This window comes from Zootoca vivipara, chromosome 11 (genome assembly GCF_963506605.1).
Source record: "Zootoca vivipara chromosome 11, rZooViv1.1, whole genome shotgun sequence".
NCBI lineage: Eukaryota > Metazoa > Chordata > Lepidosauria > Squamata > Lacertidae > Zootoca > Zootoca vivipara.
The window spans coordinates 20,167,438-20,191,372 of NC_083286.1; the positions used below are offsets into that span (position 1 = coordinate 20,167,438).

The 23,935-nt window shown below is 46.1% G+C and overlaps 1 protein-coding gene across 1 annotated transcript in view; it reads left to right on the forward strand.

Moving 5' to 3' along the window:
• LOC118076882 (uncharacterized) overlaps positions 1 to 23,094 on the forward strand; it is a 28,759-nt gene extending 5,665 nt beyond the window's left edge. Inside the window, exon 5 of the mRNA XM_035100041.2 lies at positions 21,891 to 23,094. Coding sequence (XP_034955932.2) covers positions 21,891 to 22,595 — 705 coding nt within the window. The 3' untranslated portion in view covers positions 22,596 to 23,094. The remainder of the gene's footprint in view (positions 1 to 21,890) is intronic.
• Positions 23,095 to 23,935: the final 841 nt, after the last annotated feature.

Sequence of the window (23,935 nt, forward strand, 5' to 3'; positions counted from 1 at the left end):
TCCAGGTATTTATATTTTCTATTGGAGAATAAGGTTTGTTAGAAAGGATAAAGATACGTGATTTCCAGTGTTTGTAAGCATATGAATACCACTAAGCTCAAAAGCTTACAAGCACAAAAATCTTATTTGTGTCGAATTGCCCTCTTATATAATGTTGACTCCCTCTACTTTACCATTGTAGATGTTAAGATATCAATCTTGGAAAAATACATGACAAAATCTCCTGTCTGTTAATGCTCTGTAAAAACAAAGACTATTGTCTTGAGGTTAAATGCTGATGTGGTATTAAAGGGAGGTGTGGATGTGATCTTAACACTTGAGTGGTTCAACATCCAGTTTTTTAAGCTTCTTAGTTTGGTTAGTTACTGAAGCTGTTTGAAATGTCTACTTCACTACCACATTGTGTGCGGGTGTAGCTTTTTAGATACAACATTGATTGTGTATTAGTAGCAAGGAAGATCTCAGCACTGTACTGGTTAAAGTCCTGCAGAAATAACTTGGTGTACAGTGTTTTGTCTCCCACTTGAGCTTGAGTAAAATAAATTTCTTGACTGTACTTGTCTATTTCTTGCATTAAAACTCTACAGTGCTCTATTTCTGAAGACAGGCACCCTGAATACTGATAATAGAATGCTGACTCATGCTGGAATCCAGCAATTGCTGCAGCTTCCACTGCATGTTAGTGAAGCATATGTAAGAAACCCACACAGTGGAACAAGCAAATAAACCTGAAAGTAATCAACTTGGTGTTTCCTTTATTGCTTACCTGAATTCAAAATAACCCTTTGCCCCTTGGCAAGACATTTCTCCACACTGGGAATTGATAAACTCCAGATCCACCAAAAGAGGTCCACAGGCTGGTTATTAGCAGTGCAATTTTTCTAGAAAAAGTGCTGGAACTAGCCATGAACACTTCTCTCGTTCTCTTAGAATGGCAATGGCGCCCACCTGAGAGGTGCTGGAACTGAGTTCTGGCTGAAAAAAGGCCTGTTTATTAGGAAAGACTGTAGGCTGTGAAATGCTCTATCCTTACTGCCACATGGTATGCATGTTTCTGCACCATAACCTGTGCTCAGTTGACTTCAGAGCAAGACTTGTGCTCTAGTCTTCATTTGGTTTCATTCATAACCCTACTTTACTAAGAGGTACCAGGGCAAGTTACAACAACTAGTAAAAATTATAAACAGCTTACAGACACAGGAATAGAGTGGGCCCTGAAAACACCAATCTCAGGTTTCAAATGCCTGGATAAAAATGTGTGTCTTGAGCATTTGCTGAAAGCTGTACAGTGAAGAAGACTCTGAGACCACAAAGAAAGGGGAAGAGACCCAGAAGCACAAGAGGAAGTGGGAAATTGTATATTTAGCAAATATTTGATGCGAGGGAAACTCCATGCATTGCCTTCTGGAAATAATATGACACGACAGAGTCTGAAAATAGTTTTATGTTTTTATGTAAAATAAATGTGCTGTTGCAACTGAGGATAGGGCAGGGTGTGGAACTTCTGCTTGAGAACTTCAACTGCTTGTGGTAATAAATGGATAAATCAATACATGGTTTCTGTCATTTGTAGGGAAAGTCATTGAACCAGTAGACAGAAATAAACTTTTATCTATCAGTTGCTGAAGAGCAAGGACAGGGAATAAATATCAACACCATGCCTTTCACATGAACTAATCTGCTTGTATTGCTTGAAACCAAATGCTAAGTACAGTAATACCTCTGCGAACGTCCGCCTTGTCTAGCGTCCATTCCAGCGAACATCTGCGGCAAACCGGGAAGGACCGGAACGGGTTACTTCCGGGTTTGCCGCTTGCACAGAAGTGCTAAATCGTGCATGCACAGAAGTGCAAGCTGTGTGCGCGTGCGCAGATGCAGCGCTTTGCCGTGCATCCTTTTCCGCTAGCGGCTGGGGCTCCGGAATGGATCTCGGCCGCAAAATGAGGTGCGACTGTACAGTGACACACTGATCTAATCCTGCGTCCCCACATCCTGTATTTGAACAATTTAGGCTGCAATACCTACTGGGGAGAAAGTCCCCTTGAATTCCATAGGATTTAATTTTGAGTAGGTGACGGCCACACCATACATTTAAATCTGAGTTTTGTTAGCAAACTCCTATTCCCCTCACAGAGCTACAATTCTCTCTCCCCCCCCTCCCAAATAATATTTATTCGTTTTAAAACAATACAGAATACAAAAAAAACATAAAAAGAAATATCAATTACAGCAAATCCTTCATTTTTACTTAACATTGTAGACGTCCTCAATTCCCCCCTCACTGAGTCCATTTTTTAATCCAATTTAAGCAATTTTCATATTATATCTAATCATTTTAATACATTTTCCCCATTATCTCTCAACTATTCCTAATCAATAAACATCAACTATCCTTAACCCTATAAATTCATCAATTATTCCAAATCATAAATCATTTTCCCAACCATCTACTATTTCATCCCTTTGCCTATAATTTATTCCCAAAAATTATTCATGAATTCAGATATTGATTCTTCTATCCTAATAACATTTATACATTGAAATCTGATTCACCCCCCCCCCCTGGACTCAAGGTCTCCCAGACGATTCAGCCAGTTCCCATAGGTCATTCCAGTTTCAGACAATCTTAATCAATCAGAAAATGACATCCATTATAGCTCTTTACCCCACTCCCACTCTGTCACATCCTATCCACCACACTTCCTTCTTCATCCCCTGCTGTCTCCCCAAATTTCTAACTGTTACATGATACCATCCATCTAGATTTCCACTTTTCAATCCTTTGACAATTTTTGTTCCTCTTAGATTCAGACCCCAGTATGGATCCTGCCCTCCCTCTCTCACTGAGAGGGCATTATTCCATGCTGGTTATTCTTTAAAAACCCTTTGAATCAAGCATGGGTCTTGTCCCCCCCCCCACTGGGAGAGCAATGCTCCATGCCCCTTCCGCTTCTTTTTTAGATTCAATTGCATTGTCCAGGACTGATGAATGCTCCTCTTTCTTCTCTACTGTCTCTGCTGAAATTAGTCCTCCTTCAATTTCCACACACTTCTGGTTTATTTTTACAATCTGTAAGGTATTCTGATGTACTTCACTTCTTAGATCTCGTAGCAATTTCAGGAATTCCTCTTGAAAATCTGACAAGTCAGCTGATGTTATGTCTGCTGGCATCTTGCTCGTCTCCAATTTCATGGGAACAGCACAGATTACAAGACAGGAAATGGCGCAGTTTATATTTCCAGACTTCAAAAACAAAAATTGTATCCAAACTGGTTGCAGACTAGCATTTTCAGTTCTTCTTCATACCTTAAAATTCTTATGACCATTTGCAAAAAGAGCATTTATCAAACTTCTTGTTCACAGCCTTATATTCTGCACTCTCTTTAATACTGACAGTTCCCGACCTCAAAGAGGTAAACAAATTCCTTCCTATTGTGATGTCATAATGGCGGCTCGCTGATCCCTCCAGGGACCTGACTCCATCTTACAGGGGGACTTTCCCCAGTCCAAAATGAAATTTTTAACAGGGATTTTACTAAGTTCAACCCTTCTCCCCTTTACCCTGCCTCAGGGGGAAGGTTTTAAGTCCAATCTTTGGAAATTGAAAGCTTCCTGTCAATCTTTCCGGCTTCGGGCAAATTAACTGCGTCTCAGTTCACTCAATGGGGGAGATCAACTTCCGTTTTTAAATCTCCTCCTGTGGCCAATTTTTTTTTTTCAAATTATAAATCCCTTTTCTTCTACTCACAGTAACCAAAGTCCTCAATTCTTTCAAAATTGGAAGACTCCACTGCTCAACATGCTGTCGGCTCGGAGCTTCAACACTCTTAACAAACTACAGCTCCCAGAATCCTTTAGAGGAAGCCATGAGTGTGATTTTATAGTGCTTTAAAGGTGCGGTGTGAATGTGGCCTGTGGCTTTCAATAATGCAACTTTGATAACACAGCCTTACCAACCATGGGTGGGAGCTGGTCATACATTTCCCTCCGTTTCACAATCCCAGGCAAGCAGCATCTGTGAGCTTTATTGAGTCCCTAGTGAACCACCATGCATTGCAGAATCTCCAAGTGTCCCTATTTTCCTGGGACAGTCCCGGATTTACAGAAGCCGTCCCGCTTTCTGATGGTCCTGGAATGTTCTGCTAGGACGTCCCTATTTCCATCAGAGAAATGTTGGAGGGTATGAAGTTATGCGACCCTCAAGCCAAGGAGATAAGTAACTATACAACCTTTAGATGACATCTGAAGCCGCCCAGAGTGGATGGGGCAAACCAGTCAGATGGGCGGAGTATAATTAATAAAATTGTTATTAATATGGAATAGGATGTCCCTATTTCATCTCGTTTTCAGGCTGAGGTAGCCAGTGTTTGTCCACAGAAAGCCTTCTGGGTCATGTGGCCAGCATGACTAAACCACTTCTGGTGCAACGGAACACCATGACGCGGGGATTCAAACCACCAACCTTCTGATCAGCAAGACCAAGAGGCTCAGTGGTTTAAACCTCAGCACCACTCGCATCCCTCTGAAGATCTAAGTATTCTACAGCCAGTGGTTCAAGACTGGAACCCTTGGAGCAGATTGGAGGAGCGCATGGGGAGAGGAGAGAAACAGAAGTCCCACTGCACTGGCAGAAGTCATTGTGCTAAGGGGACAACACAACTTTACTGGAAATTAGAAGGTTTATTTGCTTTTCTGTCTGTTTTTTTTTTAAAGAGACCATGAATGGTTGAAGAACTATAAAACTCAATGGGCAGTTATAGAAGGTGGCTCTTCTCACACAAGTCTTCCCCATAAGAATGAGTGGGGGGAATCTGGGACAAGTACCATCTTTAAATGTGAGTGAAATTCTCACATGTTACAGAATGAGGTTACAGTAAATAATTTTGAGCTGGTAAAGTGAGCTGTGCCACTTCAGGCCGTGGGTGGGAAATTTTGACTCCCTGAGAGTCAAAAGTTTGAGTATCAGAGGAAGCGGTTTTCGTCAAGCCCTCTTCCTCTTGACCTAGGTTTCTACCGGTATATGCAATGATATTTCCACATGGAGGAATATTCAAAAATGTAATCTACCACCACCCACAGAACCTCAATGGTCTCAGAACTCTCCTGGCTTATTCTGTATTTTAATGTTTTGTTGGAAGCCGCCCAGAGTGGCTGGGGGAACCCGGCCAGATGGGCGGGGTATAAATAATAAATTATTATTATTATTATTATTATTATTATTATTATTATTATTATTATTATTATTATTATTATTATTCTGCTGGTATATAAAGTATAGACAAGGCCAAAGTCTTCACACTAGTAAGACTACAAAACAAAATCAGGGTAGAAATTTGAATACATACAATTCTGTCGCTGATTCAACTTTGGGGACTGGTCATTTAAGGCCATCAAGTTGCATTGCTGGTTTATACAGCTTTAAAGTATGTCTTTGGGACACATATTTGTGATTTAAACCGCTGTGTGTTTTATTTCATTGGAAGCTGCTTTCAACATTGTGGCTGAGACAGGGGTGGGGAAAAGCAATCCTATACAGGACTGCATTTGCCTTGGTGCCAAAGACTCCCCAGTTGTTGAGGTTTCCCTCTCCTTGCTAGGGCTAAACACATATTGGATAAGGCCAATCCACTGACTTAACAGCTGACTTAACATCCTGAAATGTGACACTATCGGTTTGTTTCTTTATTAGCATGATACTTAAGACAGATGCTGACCTATGGTACAATCCTGTGTATGTTCACACAGAAGTAAGCCCCACAGTGTTTAATGAGGTTTCTTACCTAGCAGGGGTGCTGTGGATTGCAGGGCTCAAGTGTGAATTAGGGTTGTGTGAGGTAAAATGACATCTCTATAACCGTTGTTGTTGTTGTTGTTGTTGTTGTTGTTGTTGTTGTTGTTGTTGTTGTTGTTGTTGTTACTACTACAGTATTACTATTCCTTCAGTAGCACCTTAAAGACCAACTAAGTTTTTATTTTGGTATGAGCTTTCGTGTGCATGCACACTTCATCAGATACCAACACGGCTACCTACCTGTAACTAGTATTACTATTATTTTATTAAGAGAATTTCATTTATAAAAAATGAGAAAAAAGTGAGAATAAAAAAGGGGAAAATGCACCACCATACATGTGTATATTCTTTTTATCTTAATACACATAAAATTGTCAATAACCTTACCGTATATATTATATGTAAACTCATTCCAAATATCATTGTATCTATCCAAGGTAAGAACAAGGGTCCCAACTTGAATAAAATATTGGGGGAGCCCAGGTAAGCCCCGTCCCACATAATCAATCGTGGAAATGCCTATCAACTTTTTTGGGGGGGGGGATCCGGTCAAATATTTTATTGGGGAGGGTGAAAGGACCTTGGCCCCTAGGAGTTGGCTTCTATGCCTAAGACTCACACACACGCACACACACGTGCATGACTGGAGTAAGGCACACGCTCGCGCACAAGCACATACTCAGTGTGTCGCTCCAGTCAGATACCATTGTATGTTACACAGTCCTAATTCACATACAGTACTGTACGGTTTACATCAGTCTAAGATGTCGACGGGTCCACCCGAGGAACACGGTTGCGCTTTTCTTTGGGCAGCTTCGAAGCAGAGGGGGTGGCAATCTCCTTCTTGCTGCTTTTGTAGCTGCTGACAGCCAGAAAAAGGCGACGGGTTCCAGCTCTGGGCCCGCCCCGTCCATGCCATGCTTCCCCTTTTCTCAGCAGCGGCCGGACGTAAAAGGCGCTGAGACACAAATCCTCCCGGCCACAACTTCCGCAAGGGGAGAGAAGCTGGTCGTTCGCGGACGCCTCCGCCGCGGGGAAGAAGGACCAGGCTCGCCTCCTCGACGGGTAAGTGCTGCTTCTCCACCAGGCGCTGCAAGTGAAGCTCCAGGAGTGGCGACCCCCGTTCTTCTCCCTCGCCCCTTTGTCCGACGTGAAGCCCCTTTGGCAGCCAGATGCCCCCCCCCAAAAAAACCCTCGATTCAATGGGCTTTCGCGTGGCGACAAGTCTTCAGTCTTTTGCAGCGTAGGGGAGGGACAGAAAAGAGAATTGTGCCAATCGTGCTACAAAAATCTAGTTACTGGATTGATAGATTAGATGTCAAGGAAAGAAACAACTGTCTGACTTTTAGAAGACATCTGAAGGCAGCCCTATTTAGGTAAGTTTTTATTGTTTGATGTTTTATTCTGTTTTTAATATTCTGTTGGGAGCCGCCCAGAGTGTCTGGGGAAACCCAGCCAGATGGGTGGGGTATAAATAATAAATTATTTTTTAAAAAAATTATTATACAGTACAGGATGCTTCTCTCAGAGTCCCCCCCCCCCCCCCGGTTATTTTATTGGTTCAACAGTCCTGTAAAGGCTGAGAGGCTGTTATTAGAATTAGATACAGGTAGGTAGCCGTGTTGGTCTGCCTTAGTGGAAACAAAATTTTAAAAATCAGATGAAGAAGTGTGCATGCACACGAAAGCTCATACCAATGACAAACTTAGTTGGTCTCTAAAGTGCTACTGGGAGGAATTTTTTTATTTTGTTTCGATTAGGATTAGGATTAGAATTTATATACCGCCCTATACCCGGAGGTCTCAGGGCGGTTCATAGAATAAAATCAAAATATAAAACCACAAAAGACATACCGGCAATCAAAATAAAAACAACAACCCGATAAGGCGCCCCCCCCAAAAAAAACACACCACATTTTAAAAGGGCATAGGGTGTAAATCAAATCAACCAAAGACCTGATTGATAGCTAGAGGTCAGGAAAGGAGCACTAGAGATTTCCAGCATGAGCACCCTAAATCGGTACCCGCACAATTCTGAGAGCAGGAGAGAAAGGGGCTTATTTCCTAATGATCCAGCCTGTGCAGGTGGCTTAGAAAAGGGAAAGTGATGGTATCAAGTTGAAAATGCTGGAAGTAAGAGAGGAAGTGGATCCCAATCTGCTGCTGTCTTCCCTTTGATGTTGGATGCCCCTGGATTTGGGCTCTCTGGAAATCCAACTTGTTGTTTCTGTCTCAGATTTCTGAAGAACCGTATGGTGTGGTTTCCAGATGAATCATACTCGGAGTAGAGTAGACCCACTGGAATCAGTTGACTTAATTTATCTCAGTGGGTCTACTTTGAGTATGATTTAGTTCAGGCATCCCCAAACTTTGGCCCTCCAGATGTTTTGGACTACAATTCCCATCATCCTTGACCACTGGTCCTGTTAGCTAGGGATCATGGGAGTTGTAGGCCAAAACATCTGGAGGGCCGCAGTTTGGGGATGCCTGATTTAGTTGGACACACCACCCATTTTCTTTTAAAAACACTGTACATAATATAAATCAGCCAAGAAGTTTGTAGGATTCATTTCATAGAAGTAAAAGTTGAAAAAAAATGTTTTTCAACAAGGTAAAACTATTCTACTAGTTAAGTAAAAAAAATGTTTTGTCTGCAAAGAACATGAGAGTTTCTAGTTGTGACTTGGATTTCCCCATTGCCTGACTATATTTAAGAGGCAATGTAAGACTTGTTTAGAGTTTTTTTAGAGGGTAAGGATAAGAGAAAATTGAGTTCTTTTGCTTTTTTTTAAAAAAAAAGGAAGTGTGGTTGTAGCTGGATATTTTTTCTCTTGGGGTTTTTTGTGCTTCTGTTTAATGTTAGTACAGTAGATTCGGGGTTTATACAGAGTTTGTATAAAATCCTCTCCAAACAGGCACAATAGCAACCCTTGTCATCAAAACATCTCTTCCTTTGGTTTACCTTCCTTTTTCAAACATCTAGTTTGAGGAAGAGTTCTGTATCACCCAGAGGGCTGCATACTGCACTCTTCAATTCAAATTGATCTAAATAAAAACTATTGTTTCACAAGTTCTGATTTGGGGGGGCAGGGGAGGGATGTTGGACCAATGTGACTAGAACATGTTTTAGAACTTAATACACAATATATGGTAACATAAGAAGTATCTGAAGAAGTGTGCATGCACACGAAAGCTCATACCAATGACAAATTTAGTTGGTCTATAAGGTGCTACTGGAAGGAATTTTTTAATAATATAACATAAGGGTTTAGGTGTGCCAGATTTTGTTTTTCATTGAGAGCATACAAGAAGACCATAAATCTTCAGGAGTAGGTGGGTGGGGTTTCAGATGACTTTAAAAGACATAGAAGGCAGCTCTGTTTAAGGAATTTTTTAAATGTTTGATGTTTTATCGTGTATTATTATTATTATTATTTATTATTAAACATGTATCCCACCTGTTTTTTTAAAAAAGAAATCCTAGGTTGCTAACCATTCAAAACAGTAACATAACATAGAACAATTCACAGTTAACCCAAACTATAAATCGAAACATTAGCTTAAAAACCAATATAACAGTAACAGTAACAGAATTAAAACGCAAAATACCAAAAAGAGTGACAACCTCAGAGAATACTTGGACAAACAAACAAAACTTTAATTACTTACGGGGCATATTGGCAACCTTTAGGTGTGTTTGTGTGTCACTAATCCAATTAACTCCATATAAAAACGAAAGCAATATTGAATTATTTGCCACTTGTATTCCCCCCCTTTTCTAGCTGAAATCCAAAGAACTATTGCTGCATTTTTATTCTACCCTTCTTCCAAGAACTTCAAGACAGCATAAAAGGTTCACACCATCCCTGCTTCTTTCAACAGCTTTGTGAGGTAGATTAGTCTGAGAGACAATTATTGTTTCAAGGTCTCCAGCAAGTGAGCTTTGTGGCTGAGTGAGTTCTGTATATTCCTGCATATAAGACTACCTTTTAATCCAGGAAAATCTTCTCAAAAGTTGGGGGTCGTCTTATACGCTGGGTCGTATTTCTTATACGGCGAGTATATCCCAAACTCTGTATTTTAACTGGGAAAGTTGGGGGTCGTCTTATACGCCCAGTCATCTTATACGCCGGAATATACGGTATTTGAACCTGAGTCTCTCCAGTCTTAGGCCAAGACTCTAACCCAGGCATAGGCAACCTTGACTCTCCAGATGTTTTGGAACTACAACTCCCATGATCCCTAGTTAACAGGGCCAGTGGTCAGGGATCATGGGAGTTGTAGTTCCAAAACATCTGGAGAGCCAAGGTTGCCTATGCCTGCTCTAACCACTGTACCACTCTGGGTGGCTGTGAAGCGAATTCCTTTAATCCATGGCAGCTTTGTTCCCCCCCCTAAACTTAATAGTAGGGACCTGCAGTTTCATTTGTTGTGAGACATTAGTGTTCTCTACAGCAGTGTTTCTCAACCAGTGTGCCTCCAGATGTTTTGGGACTACAACTCCCATCATTCCTGACCACTGGTCTTGCTAGCTAGGGATGATGGGAGTTGTAGTCCCAAAACATCTGGAGGCACACTGGTTGAGAAACACTGCTCTACAGTGTTAGGTTAGGAAGAAAAGAGAGGGAGAGATATGGTGAGTGGTGGTGGGTTGGGTGGCAATGCTTCTGTTCTTCTACTTAGTGTATTTGTGGGGTTTTGTGTCAGCGTCACTTGTGTGGGTTTTCTTACTATTCGCTCGTTGTGTTTCCTTGGTGGGGAGAGAGGTTGGGGTGGCCTAGGGGGTGGTTGGTTGTCTTTGGATGGCTGTAGTGAGGTGTGTGTGTGTGTGTGTGTGTGTGCGCGCGCGTTTGGATCAGGTTAGCAAGATTGATTCATATGCTGTTGGCGGATTCTTGTTGTCTTGTTGGGCTGTGTATGTGATACTGGTGTGATACTTCACCATACTGGTGGAGGCGTCTTCTATTTGTCCCTGTGTCAGTTTCAGTTTATTGGTCAGTTACAGGTAGGTAGCCGTGTTGGTCTGACGTAGTCAAAACAAAATTTAAAAAATTCCTTCCAGTAGCACCTTAGAGACCAACTAAGTTTGTCATAGGTATGAGCTTTCGTGTGCATGCACACTTCTTCAGATAGTTTATTGGTCAGTTTTTCTAAGAAGGCTGTTTCCTATACTATTTGATACCATTGGTCCATGCTTACTTCCGACAGGTGTTTGTGGCCACCACTGGCCCTGACATTCCCTTGACTTCCCTGTTTCCCAGAGGACTCAAGGAAAGGGGCAAATAAGAAGTGCCTGCTGGATCAAACCAGGGGTTTATCTAATCCAACATCCTGTTCTCATAGTGGCCAGCCAGATGCTTATGTGAAGCCCACAAGCAGGCCCACTCTACCACTTCTGTGGTTTCCAGCAAGAGGGATTCAGAAGCATACAACCTTACAGTGGAGATAGAATATAGGCCTCATGGATAGCCTTATCCTCCATGAATTTGTCTCATCTTCCTTTCAAGCCATCTTAGTTGGCAGCCATCTTGTGGGAGCAAATCCTGTCTTGTCTGTCAGAATAGTCTTCCTATTCTGATTTGAAGAAAACTCTGAAGAAAAGAAGGGACTTCTTGCTGAGGGGTGGATCTCAGAGGGGCTGGTTTATATTGCCACATTGTGGAACAATGAACTCAAGTCCCCATGTTACATGGCAAACTCTCAGTGGAAGTTCAGAAAACTGTTTGTGATGTTGGTATGAAGTTCAGACATTCAAAGGAAAAAGTCAGGCACTGGGCTATACTGCAAGCCTCTTGTGTGAGCTTAAGCAGAAAATCTGATCTCTAAAAAAGACTTGTCATTGTCTCCAAAACAATGGTTGTTATGGTTCTTGGGGAGCTACTAGTCCAGGCATAGGCAAACTTGGCCCTCCAGATGTTTTGGGACTACAACTTGCATCATCCCTAGCTAACAGGACCAGTGGTCAGGGATGTTGGGAATTGTAGTCCCAAAACACCTGGAGGGCCAAGTTTGCCTATGCCTGTACTAGTCACAACAGGCAGTAATTAAATAACTGTAATATTCACAAATAAAACCTTAGGCTTTACTACCTTGCCCATGACCGTTTGAGATACATGGAATTACACAGAGAAGTTCCATTTCTTTTTTTCTGGAAGGAGTACAGTACTGTAATTGGGGATAGTAAGTTGTTCATAAAGTGTTGCAACTTAACTCTTGTTGTCTTTCCCAGAGCTGGATTATGTCTTTCCTCTAACCATTCCCATCTTAACCACTTTGTATCTATTGGTTTGTGGATCAGCTATTAAGAACATTTGCCACCTGCAAGGTAATTTGAGTGAGTTTATTTAGCAGTTTTTAGCCAGGAAGTTAATTAGGTAGAGGCCCCTTTGAGATCTCAAACTGATGCTCGATTCCCAGGTGTCACTGCCTTTCGCTATCTTTGTCTGCTATAAATAAATGAGACTGTTTCTATTTCTTCTTGCCTTTAAAACTGTGGCTGGTTTCCCGCACTGAACTTCACCTGAAAGTCACAGCAAAGCTCACACTGGTATATCTATAGAATCATAGAGCTGGAAGGGGCTCTGAGGATCATTTCTAGTCCAACCACCTGCAATGCAGGAATATGCAGCTGTCACATACGGGGATCAAACCTGCAACCTTGGCATTATCAGCACCACGCTCTAACCAGCTGAGCTACCGTAAAATGTGAGCTGTTCAACGAAGCAGATTGAGGGAATAGTATGCAGGTTCTGCAATGGAATTTTTTAATGTCTTATGTTTACAGCTGAGTTCCTCTATTATGCATGTACTTTCTACTGATTCTACTCCTGTGTTGATTATTTCATGTTTATAGGGTTCATAGGGTCAGGGCATATCAACAGTTTTCTACATGCCTGGTTGCATTCACAACCAGGAGTGCAGGAAGTGTCCCTGGGAAAGATACTTAATGACTCCAGATGGACAGATGGACAGGCTGCCCTTCGTCCTCTGCCTGTCTCTGCTGTTGTGTCTCTGTCCACTGAGAACCTTAAAAATAACAGATGGTGCCAATGCTTGTTTGCTAAGACCGAAGATGACTGGCGATCTCAGCCATTTCAGCATTCAGCCTAACTGTTTCTAAGTCTTCTACCGCTGGGTGGATTCATTGTATTCTGGAATACAGTGGTGCCTCGACTTACGAAGTACTCAACTTCCATATTTTTTGAGTTATGAGCGGCAAAAACGGCCGCGCACTTACGTTTTTTCCGACCTCCGAAGGGAAACTGTGGCGCTTTTAGATGCGTTTTCCTCGACTTACGAAGTTTTGGATGCGGTTTACTCGACTTGCGAATGTTTCCGTTTCCGGTTTGTTTGTTTTTTAAAAGGGGAAGCCGCTTTTTCGACTTCCGAAATTTCCGACCTACGAAGGCGCCTTCGGAATGGATTATCTTTGCAAGTCAAGGTACCACTGTATTGGCTAGACTCACAGAGCAGATTCATTACAACATTAGACCTGTTGAATGCATAGCTGCCAAGTTTTCCCTTTTCTCACGAGGAAGCCTATTCAGCATGAGGGAATTTCCCTTAAAAAAAGGGGAGAACTTGGCAGCTATGGTTGAATGTAGAGCTGAAACATTCAGGCTGGAGGGAACAGAAGCTGTGAAAAACAACCTCATTCCAGCTCCTAAAATCAGAGCTGCCTGGCTGTATCTGAAGTGCCATGAAGGAAAGTTGCCTGGTTTCTGCCTGCCTGCTAGCCTTTTAATTCTAGTTGTGTGTTGAGTAAAATGTGGGAATCACTGATGGAGAATTCCAGCCTGTTCTATATCACAGTACTGTACTAACTGCCATAGGAAAACAGACTGAGCTCAGGCCAGCTTTTGGCTACGGTTTCATGTGTGCATATTAAAGTGCATATTAATACAGAACTCGCAGTGTACCCGTGCCATAAGGTGGTGCTGTTTCCCCAAAAAACAAAACAGCCAAAGTCTGCAGTTGCAGCATCTGAGCCAGTTCTGATGAGCATTTCATACAGAAAGGTAACACATTCATCAGATAATCAATCTTGTATGCACAGCTCGTTTTTCACTGCTCATTCCAGGCTTCTTCGGCAAGGGTTGTTATCAAAGCGATGGCTTTACCATTTAAATTTCAACCCCTCCTTGAGAACAGAAGAGGCCTGCTATATTACACCACAGTCAGCATTCTGTTCTCACAATAAGCAACCTGGTGGCTACGGGAAGCCCATAGGTAGCACATTGTGTGCATTAACATTCTCCTGCTCATATTCCCCAGCAACTGGTATTCAGGGCCATGGGACCCAAAGGTAAATGCAGCCATCTATGAATTTGCCTGCTTGCTGTCCTTCATTCTCACCACCACCACCATGAGAGTCAGGGAGGTATCCCAGGTGGCCATGGGTGCAGACAGGATTTTTGTTGGGGCGGGCAGGGCTTGGTTAGGGGGACAGAACCGATGTGATTGGTCAGTTAGTGAAGTATTTCTATTGTTTTACTTGATCAGGGGGTGGGTGGGCAGCTGTCCCCCCTGCCTACACCCGTGCAAGTGGCAGTGTGCAGTATACATAAATATAACCAGTTAGGACAGAGCTTTCCAGAATTTTCATGCTGGTGGCACACTTTTTATCTTTATTTTCCTTTAAGGTTTTCTTGGTTTACAAAGATGTTATGTACTGAGCTGAATCCTAGAACAATAGGATTCAGAATCAGCGGGAGCTACCCAATCCAACTCCAGGTGGAAGTGAATCCGCAACCTGATTGGCCTGCTGGAGCAGCCAATCAGGCGGCTGGTAGAAGTGAATCTGCTACCTGATTGGCCTGTAGGAGCAGCCAATCAGGCTGCAGGCAGAAGTCAATCCATAATATAATTGGCCCACAGGTGTAGCCCTGAAGTAGCCAATCACGCAAGGCCCATTGTGTAAATAATGTATATAAGCAGATGGTTTGGGGAAAAGAGCCATTCGTCTTCTCTTCTCCTCCTTGATGACTATGAGCTGAATAAAGAGCATGAAATTCACTCTTGACTCCGAGTATATTTCACTGGCGACGAAGGTGGGATCCTGCTGAGCTGACCGCCACCACGCACTGCACCGCAGCACCGCCACCTGCTGCACCGCTGCATCGCACCGTGCATCCAGGCTTCAGCTCCAGGACCCAAGGAACCCAGAATGGCAACCGACAGCAGCTTCTCGCCATTCAAACCAGCATCAGGAGACTGGGAAGGGTACGCCGCCCGTTTCAACTTCCTCCTGCAAGCAAAAGAAGTCACCAACGATGCCATGAAGAGGGCGACATTCTTCAGCGTCTGTGGAGAGGAGACGTTTGAAATCGCCCGGGCTCTCCTTGCACCTAGAGATGTCGCTACCGTCTCTTACAAAACAATAATGGAACGGCTGAAGGAGCACTTCTCACCACAGCCCTCGGTGGTAGCTTGCCGAAATGCCTTCTACGCAAAGCGGCAAGCCCCGGGGGAAACCATAACTGGGTTTGTGACCTCCCTCCGCCAAGCCGCCCGGTTATGCAACTTCTCAGAATTGGAGAACATGCTTCGTGACCGCCTCGTCGGTGGCCTGAGGGACGAGATGTTGCAACGACGCCTCTACGCCAAAAAAGACCTCACGTTCCAGATTGCTCTGGAGGAAGCCCTGGCAACCGAAGCCGCCGAGAGGTCAACGCAAGAGGCACGACCGGCCCCGCCATCCCAACCGAGGGTCTACCACGAAGACCTCACCGACGAATCCGAATCTGACAGGGAGGAAGTACACCGAGTACAGCGGCGCACTCAAGCAGCACACACACCACAGCAGCCTCGACGAGAGGGAGGGAACTGTGCAAGCTGCGGGAAGAACCACGAGAGGAGGACCTGTCGTTTCCGCAACGCAGAGTGCAGGCAGTGCAGAAAATTGGGACACATCGCCCGGGTGTGTCGGGCTCGACTCACCCGTCGACAAGCATCAGATGACCGACCCAGGAGCCCCAGGTCACACGGCACCATGTACCAAGGCAACTCGACGGAGATCACGGACTACCAGGTATTCCAGTTGCCCCATCCCAGCACAGAGAAAATTTATATAGAGGTACAGATAGAGGGAGCCCCATGCCGCATGGAGCTGGACACGGGTTCAACTCTATCCATAATCTCGGCCCGAACATTAAGGGAACTGTGCCCTAATGGGGGTCCCAAACTAAGGCCGGCCCCATTCACCCTCCGGGACTTCCAGAAACGTAAGGTCCCTACTATGGGGGTGGGGACCTTCAGGGTGCAATATCGAGGGCGAAAGCAACAATTGGACTTGCTGGTAGTTAAGGGCCCCTACGTTAGCTTACTGGGACTGGCATGGTTTGGACCTCTGGGGCTAGCCGTTACCGGGGTGAACCGCACTAGCTTACAAGTGGACGTGGACGCCATATGCAAAGAGTTTCCAGGGGTTTTCGATGGGGCATTGGGACGATATACAGGACCCCCCATTGCCCTACAGCTGGACCCCGCTGTACGACCCATCAGGCACAAGGCCCGCCGGGTCCCGTTCGCCCTGAAACCCCGCATAGACGAGGAATTGGACCGGCTCGTGGAGCAAGGAGTGCTGGAGCCGGTGCCCAACGCCCCCTGGGAAACTCCAATTGTCACACCCGTCAAGCCTAACGGTTCGGTCCGCATCTGTGCAGACTACAAATGCACCATAAACAAGGCTCTCACGGCCCATGCATACCCAGTGCCAGTGGTCAGCCATGTCCTCGCCACCCTGGCTGGGTCAAAAATCTTTGGCAAACTGGACTTGGCCCAAGCGTATCAACAGTTGCCTGTGGACGAAGCCACAGTAGAGGCTCAGACGATTGTGACGCACAGAGGGGCATTCAGAGTTAAGCGGCTGCAATTTGGCGTTAGCGTGGCACCAGGCATATTCCAGAATCTAATGGACTCTCTCCTTAAAGGGATTCCTGGCGTCACCCCCTTCTTCGATGATGTACTGATCGCCGGGCCCACACCAGAGGAATTTGAGGACCGCCTCCGCTCCGTCCTGCACCGTTTCCAGACGGCGGGCCTCAAGGTGAAGCGGGAAAAGTATTTACTGGGAGTGCCGCAGGTGGACTTTCTGGGATTTAAGGTGGACGCAGAAGGGGTCCATCCAACCGGTGACAAGGTACGGGCCATTTGTGAGGCCCCAGCGCCCAAGAGCAAGCCCGAACTTCAGTCATTCTTGGGACTATTGAACTTTTACCATGCCTTCCTTCCCCATAAGGCAGCGGTAGCGGAGCCCCTACACAGACTCCTAGATAAAAGGGCCCCTTGGGTGTGGGGCCAGCGACAAAGGGCCGCATTCCAGGCAGTCAAGGACTTGCTCGTCTCGAACTCGGTCTTAGCACACTTCGACGAGAGGCTGCCAGTGGTGCTGGCATGCGACGCCTCTCCCTATGGCATCGGCGCTGTCCTGGGACACCAACTCCCGGATGGAAGAGAGGTGCCGGTGGCATACTTCTCCCAGACGCTTGCTGCAGCCGAACGAAACTACTCACAGATTGACAAGGAGGGTCTGGCAATCGTGAAGGGCGTAAAAAAATTCCATGATTTCTTGTACGGGCGGCCCTTTACCATAGTGACTGACCACAAGCCGTTGCTTGGCCTGTTTGCCCCTGAGAAGCAGACCCCCCAAGTGTTGTCTCCACGTGTCCTCAGGTGGTCAATTTTCCTTGCCGGCTACCAGTATGCACTAATCCACCGCCCTGGGAAGGCGATGGGCCACGCAGACGCCCTCAGCAGGCTACCACTACCAGAAACAGGCCCCGACCCAGCGCCTGCGCAAGAGGTTATGACCCTGGAGCTGCTTCCCGACCGACCCATTCAGGCACAAGAAGTTGCGCACCATTCCACAAAAGATAGGGTCATCTCCCGGGTCCTGGACTGGGTGTGGCGAGGATGGCCCAGCAGCAGCCCCGGGCCAGAATTCGCTGGCTACACAAACCGCAAACATGAACTGTCGGCCCACAAGGGGTGCCTGTTATGGGGAAGCAGGGTTGTTGTTCCCCAGCCCCTCCGCAAAAGGGTCCTCACAGCCCTACACGAGACACACCCAGGGGTAGTGAGGATGAAGGCCCTTGCCAGGAGTTATGTGTGGTGGCCGGGGATTGACAGAGAGATAGAGGCCTGGGTCCAACACTGCCAGACCTGCCAAGAATCCCGCCCGGATCCCCCAAGGGCCCCAGTCCAGCCCTGGGAGTCCGCCCAACATCCATGGTCACGCTTGCACGTGGACTTCGCTGGCCCCTTCCAGGGAAAAACATTCTTCATAGTGGTGGATTCCTACACCAAATGGCTGGAGGTCGCACTGGTACCATCCACTTCTACGGCGGCAGCCATCCGGGTACTACGTAAGCTGTTTGCGACCCACGGGCTCCCTGACACCCTCGTCTCGGACAATGGAACCGCATTCACGTCAGAGGAGTTCCAGACCTTCACAGCGCAGAACGCCATCCGCCACATCCGCTCAGCACCATTCCACCCTGCCACCAATGGCCAAGCGGAGCGCATGGTGCGGACCACCAAGGACAGCCTCCGCCGCATGACACAAGGGGACTGGGAATACCGCCTTGCCGCATTTCTTCTAGCACAGCACAGCACCCCAAGCACAACGACGGGCCGGAGCCCAGCTGAATTACTAATGGGCCGGCGCCTTGCAACTAGACTGGACCGACTTCACCCCGACAGAGCTCAGGATGAGGTAGTGGTGGGGAAAGGCAGGAACCCCCGGACATTTGTGGCCCAGGACCCAGTGTATGCAAAGAATTTTGGGGCAGGCCCAGCATGGGTACCCGCCACAGTCACCAAGGTGACCGGTCCCGTGTCGTACGAGGTACTAACGGAAGGGGGGCAATGTTGGCGCCGCCACTGCGACCAGCTACGGCGACTATTCCCAGGAGGAACCCGGGAGGAGAGCGGGACAGAGGGGTCCCAAGGGGACAGCAGGGCAGTGAGGCCTGTAGAGCGAGAGGGGTGGGCAGGGGAAGCAGAAGCAGTAGGCACAGAGGGGCGCCCCGAGGCTGGAAGGACACCGGAACCAGAGCTACAACCTAGTGGTTCAGTGGCGCCAGACCAGACAGCCCTGGCACAGCCAGCAGCCTCGGAACACGAGCCAGAACCAGAACCCCTGACCAAGGAACACCCCAGGCCACAACGCACACGGAGGCGGCCAGCAGACCTTGGGGACTACGAATGCAACTTCCCGGGCAGGACTGGAACTTAGAGGGGAGGGGTGTTATGTACTGAGCTGAATCCTAGAACAATAGGATTCAGAATCAGCGGGAGCTACCCAATCCAACTCCAGGTGGAAGTGAATCCGCAACCTGATTGGCCTGCTGGAGCAGCCAATCAGGCGGCTGGTAGAAGTGAATCTGCTACCTGATTGGCCTGTAGGAGCAGCCAATCAGGCTGCAGGCAGAAGTCAATCCATAATATAATTGGCCCACAGGTGTAGCCCTGAAGTAGCCAATCACGCAAGGCCCATTGTGTAAATAATGTATATAAGCAGATGGTTTGGGGAAAAGAGCCATTCGTCTTCTCTTCTCCTCCTTGATGACTATGAGCTGAATAAAGAGCATGAAATTCACTCTTGACTCCGAGTATATTTCAAAAGATATGTGCAATGTCTCTCATAACATTTTTACAAATCAGTTTCATTTGTTGAGACATTGGGAAGAAAAGGGGAAGAGAGGTAGAGATGGGGGAGGGAGGGTGGGTGGGGGTGGGGTCGGATGACAATGTTTCTATTTTGCTTAATATGTGTGAGCGGTTTTGTCAGCGTCGCTTGTGTAGGTTCTCTGCTGTTCACTTGTGTTCCTTTGGTGGTGAGAGATGTTGGAGTTGGCCTCTTTGGGGTTGGCTGTGGTGGTCTTTGTTTTGTTTGTGAGTGGGGTGGGTGAGTGTTTTGGATCAGGTTAGCCATATTGATTTGTATGCTGTTGGTGGATTTTTGTCATTGTCTTGTTGGGCTGTGTATGTGATAAAGGGGAACCATACCGGGGTGAAGTCGTCTTCTTCTATTTGTCCCCGTGGTGATGCACTTTTTAAACATGCATCCTTTCCCGACACAGTAACTCAGTTTTACTAGCAAACCGAGGGTTAAACTAACCCCTTATAAGAGTGTTTGCGTGACACACGGCAGCCAACACACTAACATGTCGAGACACACAGTTTGGAAAGCTCTGAGTTAGGGTAACAAGTGACACACACACACATACCCATCCAATACAAGAACGGTACTTGCGACAATAAAACTGCTAGCACATTTGCAAAGCTAAGCAGGGTCTGGTATGGTTTCAAATTGGATGGGACACCACATGTTGAGATTCCTGCATTGCATTGCAGGGGTTGGACTGGATGATCCTCAGCGTCCTTTCTTAACAAATCATTCTTAACAAATCCTTTCCAATTGTACCCTAGGCTCTCTGGATCCTGGCCTGTGGGGGTTTTTTTGGCAGGATAGTTACAGAATATTCTTGGTTTTCCTTTTATGTTCAACATAGTGAGCACATCTGCTGTTTGCTTCTTTGGGGGAGTTGATGAGCTCACATGCATCATATATTCAGTGCATTCACATCACTGACAGGGACAAAGACTCTTTAGCATGTGCTACCGTATGTAGTCTGAAAGGATGGCTTCCTGTTGTAGATTCAAGTAAGCAGCTTCTGAGAGCAACGGATGCCCACATTCCTGGGACTGCTTTTTCTGTGTGTGTGCACTTGGCAGGGACCTGCTACACAGTGTGCCGTGTTAGTTAACCCTTTGGCCACTGCTTGGAAAGCGCTGCGTGGGGAGTATTTCAGCAGCCATTTGCTGATGTGCAGAGCTTTAACCACCTGAAATGTTAGATACCCGTTTCCTTTTCACAGCAAATAGAAATGCTAAAGTAACTAAAAATGGGGAAGTATGAAGGCAGTCTGAAATAGGGGCATTTCCAGGTTTGTGACATATAATGTTTTTTTCAAAATTGCTGTGCTTCATTCTGGGCAGTTTACCACATTGATAAAAAATATTCAGTAAACAAAAAACAAAAAACCACCCAACCCATAATAAAACCAATTATAACCAATACAAATCATAACATAAAACAACCCCAAAGGCCTGCAAAAAACTAAAAAGTTTATTAATAGTTATTGGTACCACCACATGTACATGTGTTCTGTCTTTTTGGGGGGAAATACCCTGTCTAAATTACCCAGGTGGCGCTGTGGGTTAAACCACAGAGTCTAGGGCTTGCTGATCAGAAGGTCGGCGGTTTGAATCCCTGCAACGGGGTGAGCTCCTGTTGCTCGGTCCCAGCTCCTGCCAACCTAGCAGTTTGAAAGCACATCAAAGTGCAAGTAGATAAATAGGGACAGCTCCAGCGGGAAGGTAAACGGCGTTTCCGTGCGCTGCTCTGGTTCGCCAGAAGCAGCTTTGTCATGCTGGCCACATGACCCCAAAGCTGTCTGTGGACAAACGCCGGCTCCCTCGGCCTATAGAGCGAGATGAGCGCCGCAACCCCAGAGTCGGACACGACTGGACCTGATGGTCAGGGGCACCTTTACCTTTTTACCCTGTCTAAATAGCACCAGAAACTAACTAATATCCTGTATTACGTTATAATAAGAATAAGAATTTATTATTTATACCCCGCCCATCTGGCTGGGTTTCCCCAGCTACTCTGGGCAGCTCCCAACAGAATATTACAAACATAATAAAAGATCAAACATTAAAAACTTCCCTAAGCCTTTTATATGCTTATTATCATGTCACAGTCCAGAAGTGTGGCTATTGTAGTTTCTCCAGAACTCTGCAGTCTGTTCTGTGTACAGTATGTATATTAGAAAGGCTCTTCAATCCCCCTTTTCCTCCTCCTTGCTGCTGCTTCACATGCTTTTGCTGTAATGTACTTTCCAGTCTTGCCTTTACAAGCCTTGAAAAACTTCTGCTCCCCCCACCGCTGCTGCCCTAGATCCCTTGTGATTTCAGGAATAGCCTTGAATGAATTTTGTGCCATGTTAAAAGATTTAGATCTTTTCTCCTCTGAAGTTCTTTTTCATTTATTCTACAGACTGGAAAAATTGGGATACTTCATCGTCTTTAGATCTGGGTGTGTTTTGCTGCAATGGGAAATGGCAACTCCAAAAGAACGTTTCCTTTTTCTCCAAGGAACAGCATGAAGGGCAACCATGCAAGTCCAGGACAAGAAGGCTTTAAGCAAAAGCCCAAAACATCTGAACTGTCACTGGGCGAAGAAACCAGCGGTGGTACCAATACCGAAGAAATTCACAGCAGTGACGAAGATGCTGGGGATGTTTTTTACAGGTTTGTGGTTCTTCATGCTGAGGAAGATGTCGAGGAAGCTGTTAGAGTCCAGGACTTGCTACAGAATGAATTCTGCATTAAACCAGGAATAATATTTGCAGAAATGCCTGGCGGGAGGCATCTGTTTGAAAATTTAAAGGATGCAATGAATGGGTCTGCTTGGATAATCATCTTGCTGACTGAAAACTTCTTAAGTGAGCTTTGGTGCGAGTTCCAGATCTGCACGTGTCTGTTCAGTGCAATGACCGTACCACACAAAGGATACAGCGTCATCCCGATGAGGCCGCGGAATAACCCACTCCCAAGGGAGAGGACTCCTTTCGTTCTCCAGACCATTAACACACTACAGGAAGATAGCCCTGGATTTGCCCAGCAAGTGAAGAACATTTTCCAGGACTCGAGATATAGGCAACAGCAAGCCATATGGCAGTATGAAAAGAAGAAGGAAGAGGTGCAGAAACTGCTCGAGTGGCAAACCTATTAAGACAATTTCTGCGGAAACCCCCATACGCACCAAAGAACTGCTTTTTTCAAATGATCCCCACTGAGTGTTAATCATCCTAACACTTAACTGTGTCTCATGGCAGAAAAATGCTCGCTAGCTGTAAGAGCTGACTTCATGGAAGCTTTGCAGAGGGGGTTCATAGAACAGGGGTTACAGAAAGAAATCTAGTTAAATTATCTTTCATAGAGCCAGAAGTAGCTCTGCCTGGGAGGGGCACTACAGGAGAGCTGACAATACTGGGCTAGATGGTCCAATGGCCTAAACTCTGTGGTTCTCAAAGTGGGCAGTACCATGCCCAGGGAGGGGCGCACGGTTACCTGTAGTGTGTGCTAAGAGATAGGGTGGCTCTGGAGGTGTAAATGACTATCGGACTTTGAGAAGCTGTTATCTCTAGATAAAGTTCCATCAGTTTTGTTGCACTAATTGAACTAAATAGTTTTCATTGGATTTTGAATAAATGTGCAGTTATTTGTTACCGTTTTGAATTCTGTTGTGTTATAATCCTCCTTCACGGGTCATGCAAACTGCTTTTCTGAATAACGCTTTTTCTAGAGTAGCTGGAACTGCAGATGATTATATGGAACCAAGAGGGGCTATGACCCAGGGGCGAAGGAAGGCGTCGTGACACCTGAGGGCACATAGGGCACATGTGTGGCGTTGCTACGTACGACGCATGCTCCGTATGTAGCGACACCGCACATGCGCTGTATAGCAGTTTGCAGCTGGCACCACTCCAGTGCCGGATGGTGCCGGAATCCTCTGCTCACAGCTGCAGCCGTAAACGGAGGATCGGATTCCTCTGTTCGCGGCTGTAGTGATCCCGGCACCGTCCGTCCGGTGCTGGAGCGGCGACGCTGGCAAACCGCTATACAGTGCATGTGTGGCGTCGCTACGTACAGTGCATGCATGCGACACCGCACATGTGCTGTACTTAGTGGTTTGCCGCTGGCGCCGGGATCCTCTGCTCGCAGCTGCAGCCGCGAACAGAGGATCCTCCACATGCGGCTGCGGCAGTGTGATGGCTGCTTGGGCCGCCGCGGGCCGCCGCGGGGTGACTTCTTGTTACCCCCGCAGACATGGAACCCGGGGCGTACCGCCCCACCCCACCCCCGTTGCAATGCCACTGCTGTGACCCCAAAAAGGTTGGGGAACCACGGGTCTAATTCAATGTAAGGCAGCTTTTGCCGGAATTGGACAATTTTTAGAGAGAGAATTGAACATGGATTGAAAGAGGGATTGCAGTCAGTTGTGTGTATACGCATCTTTCTTCCATCTTTAGTGAACAGGTTTTGCATTGTTTCAGAAACCTGTTCAACCAG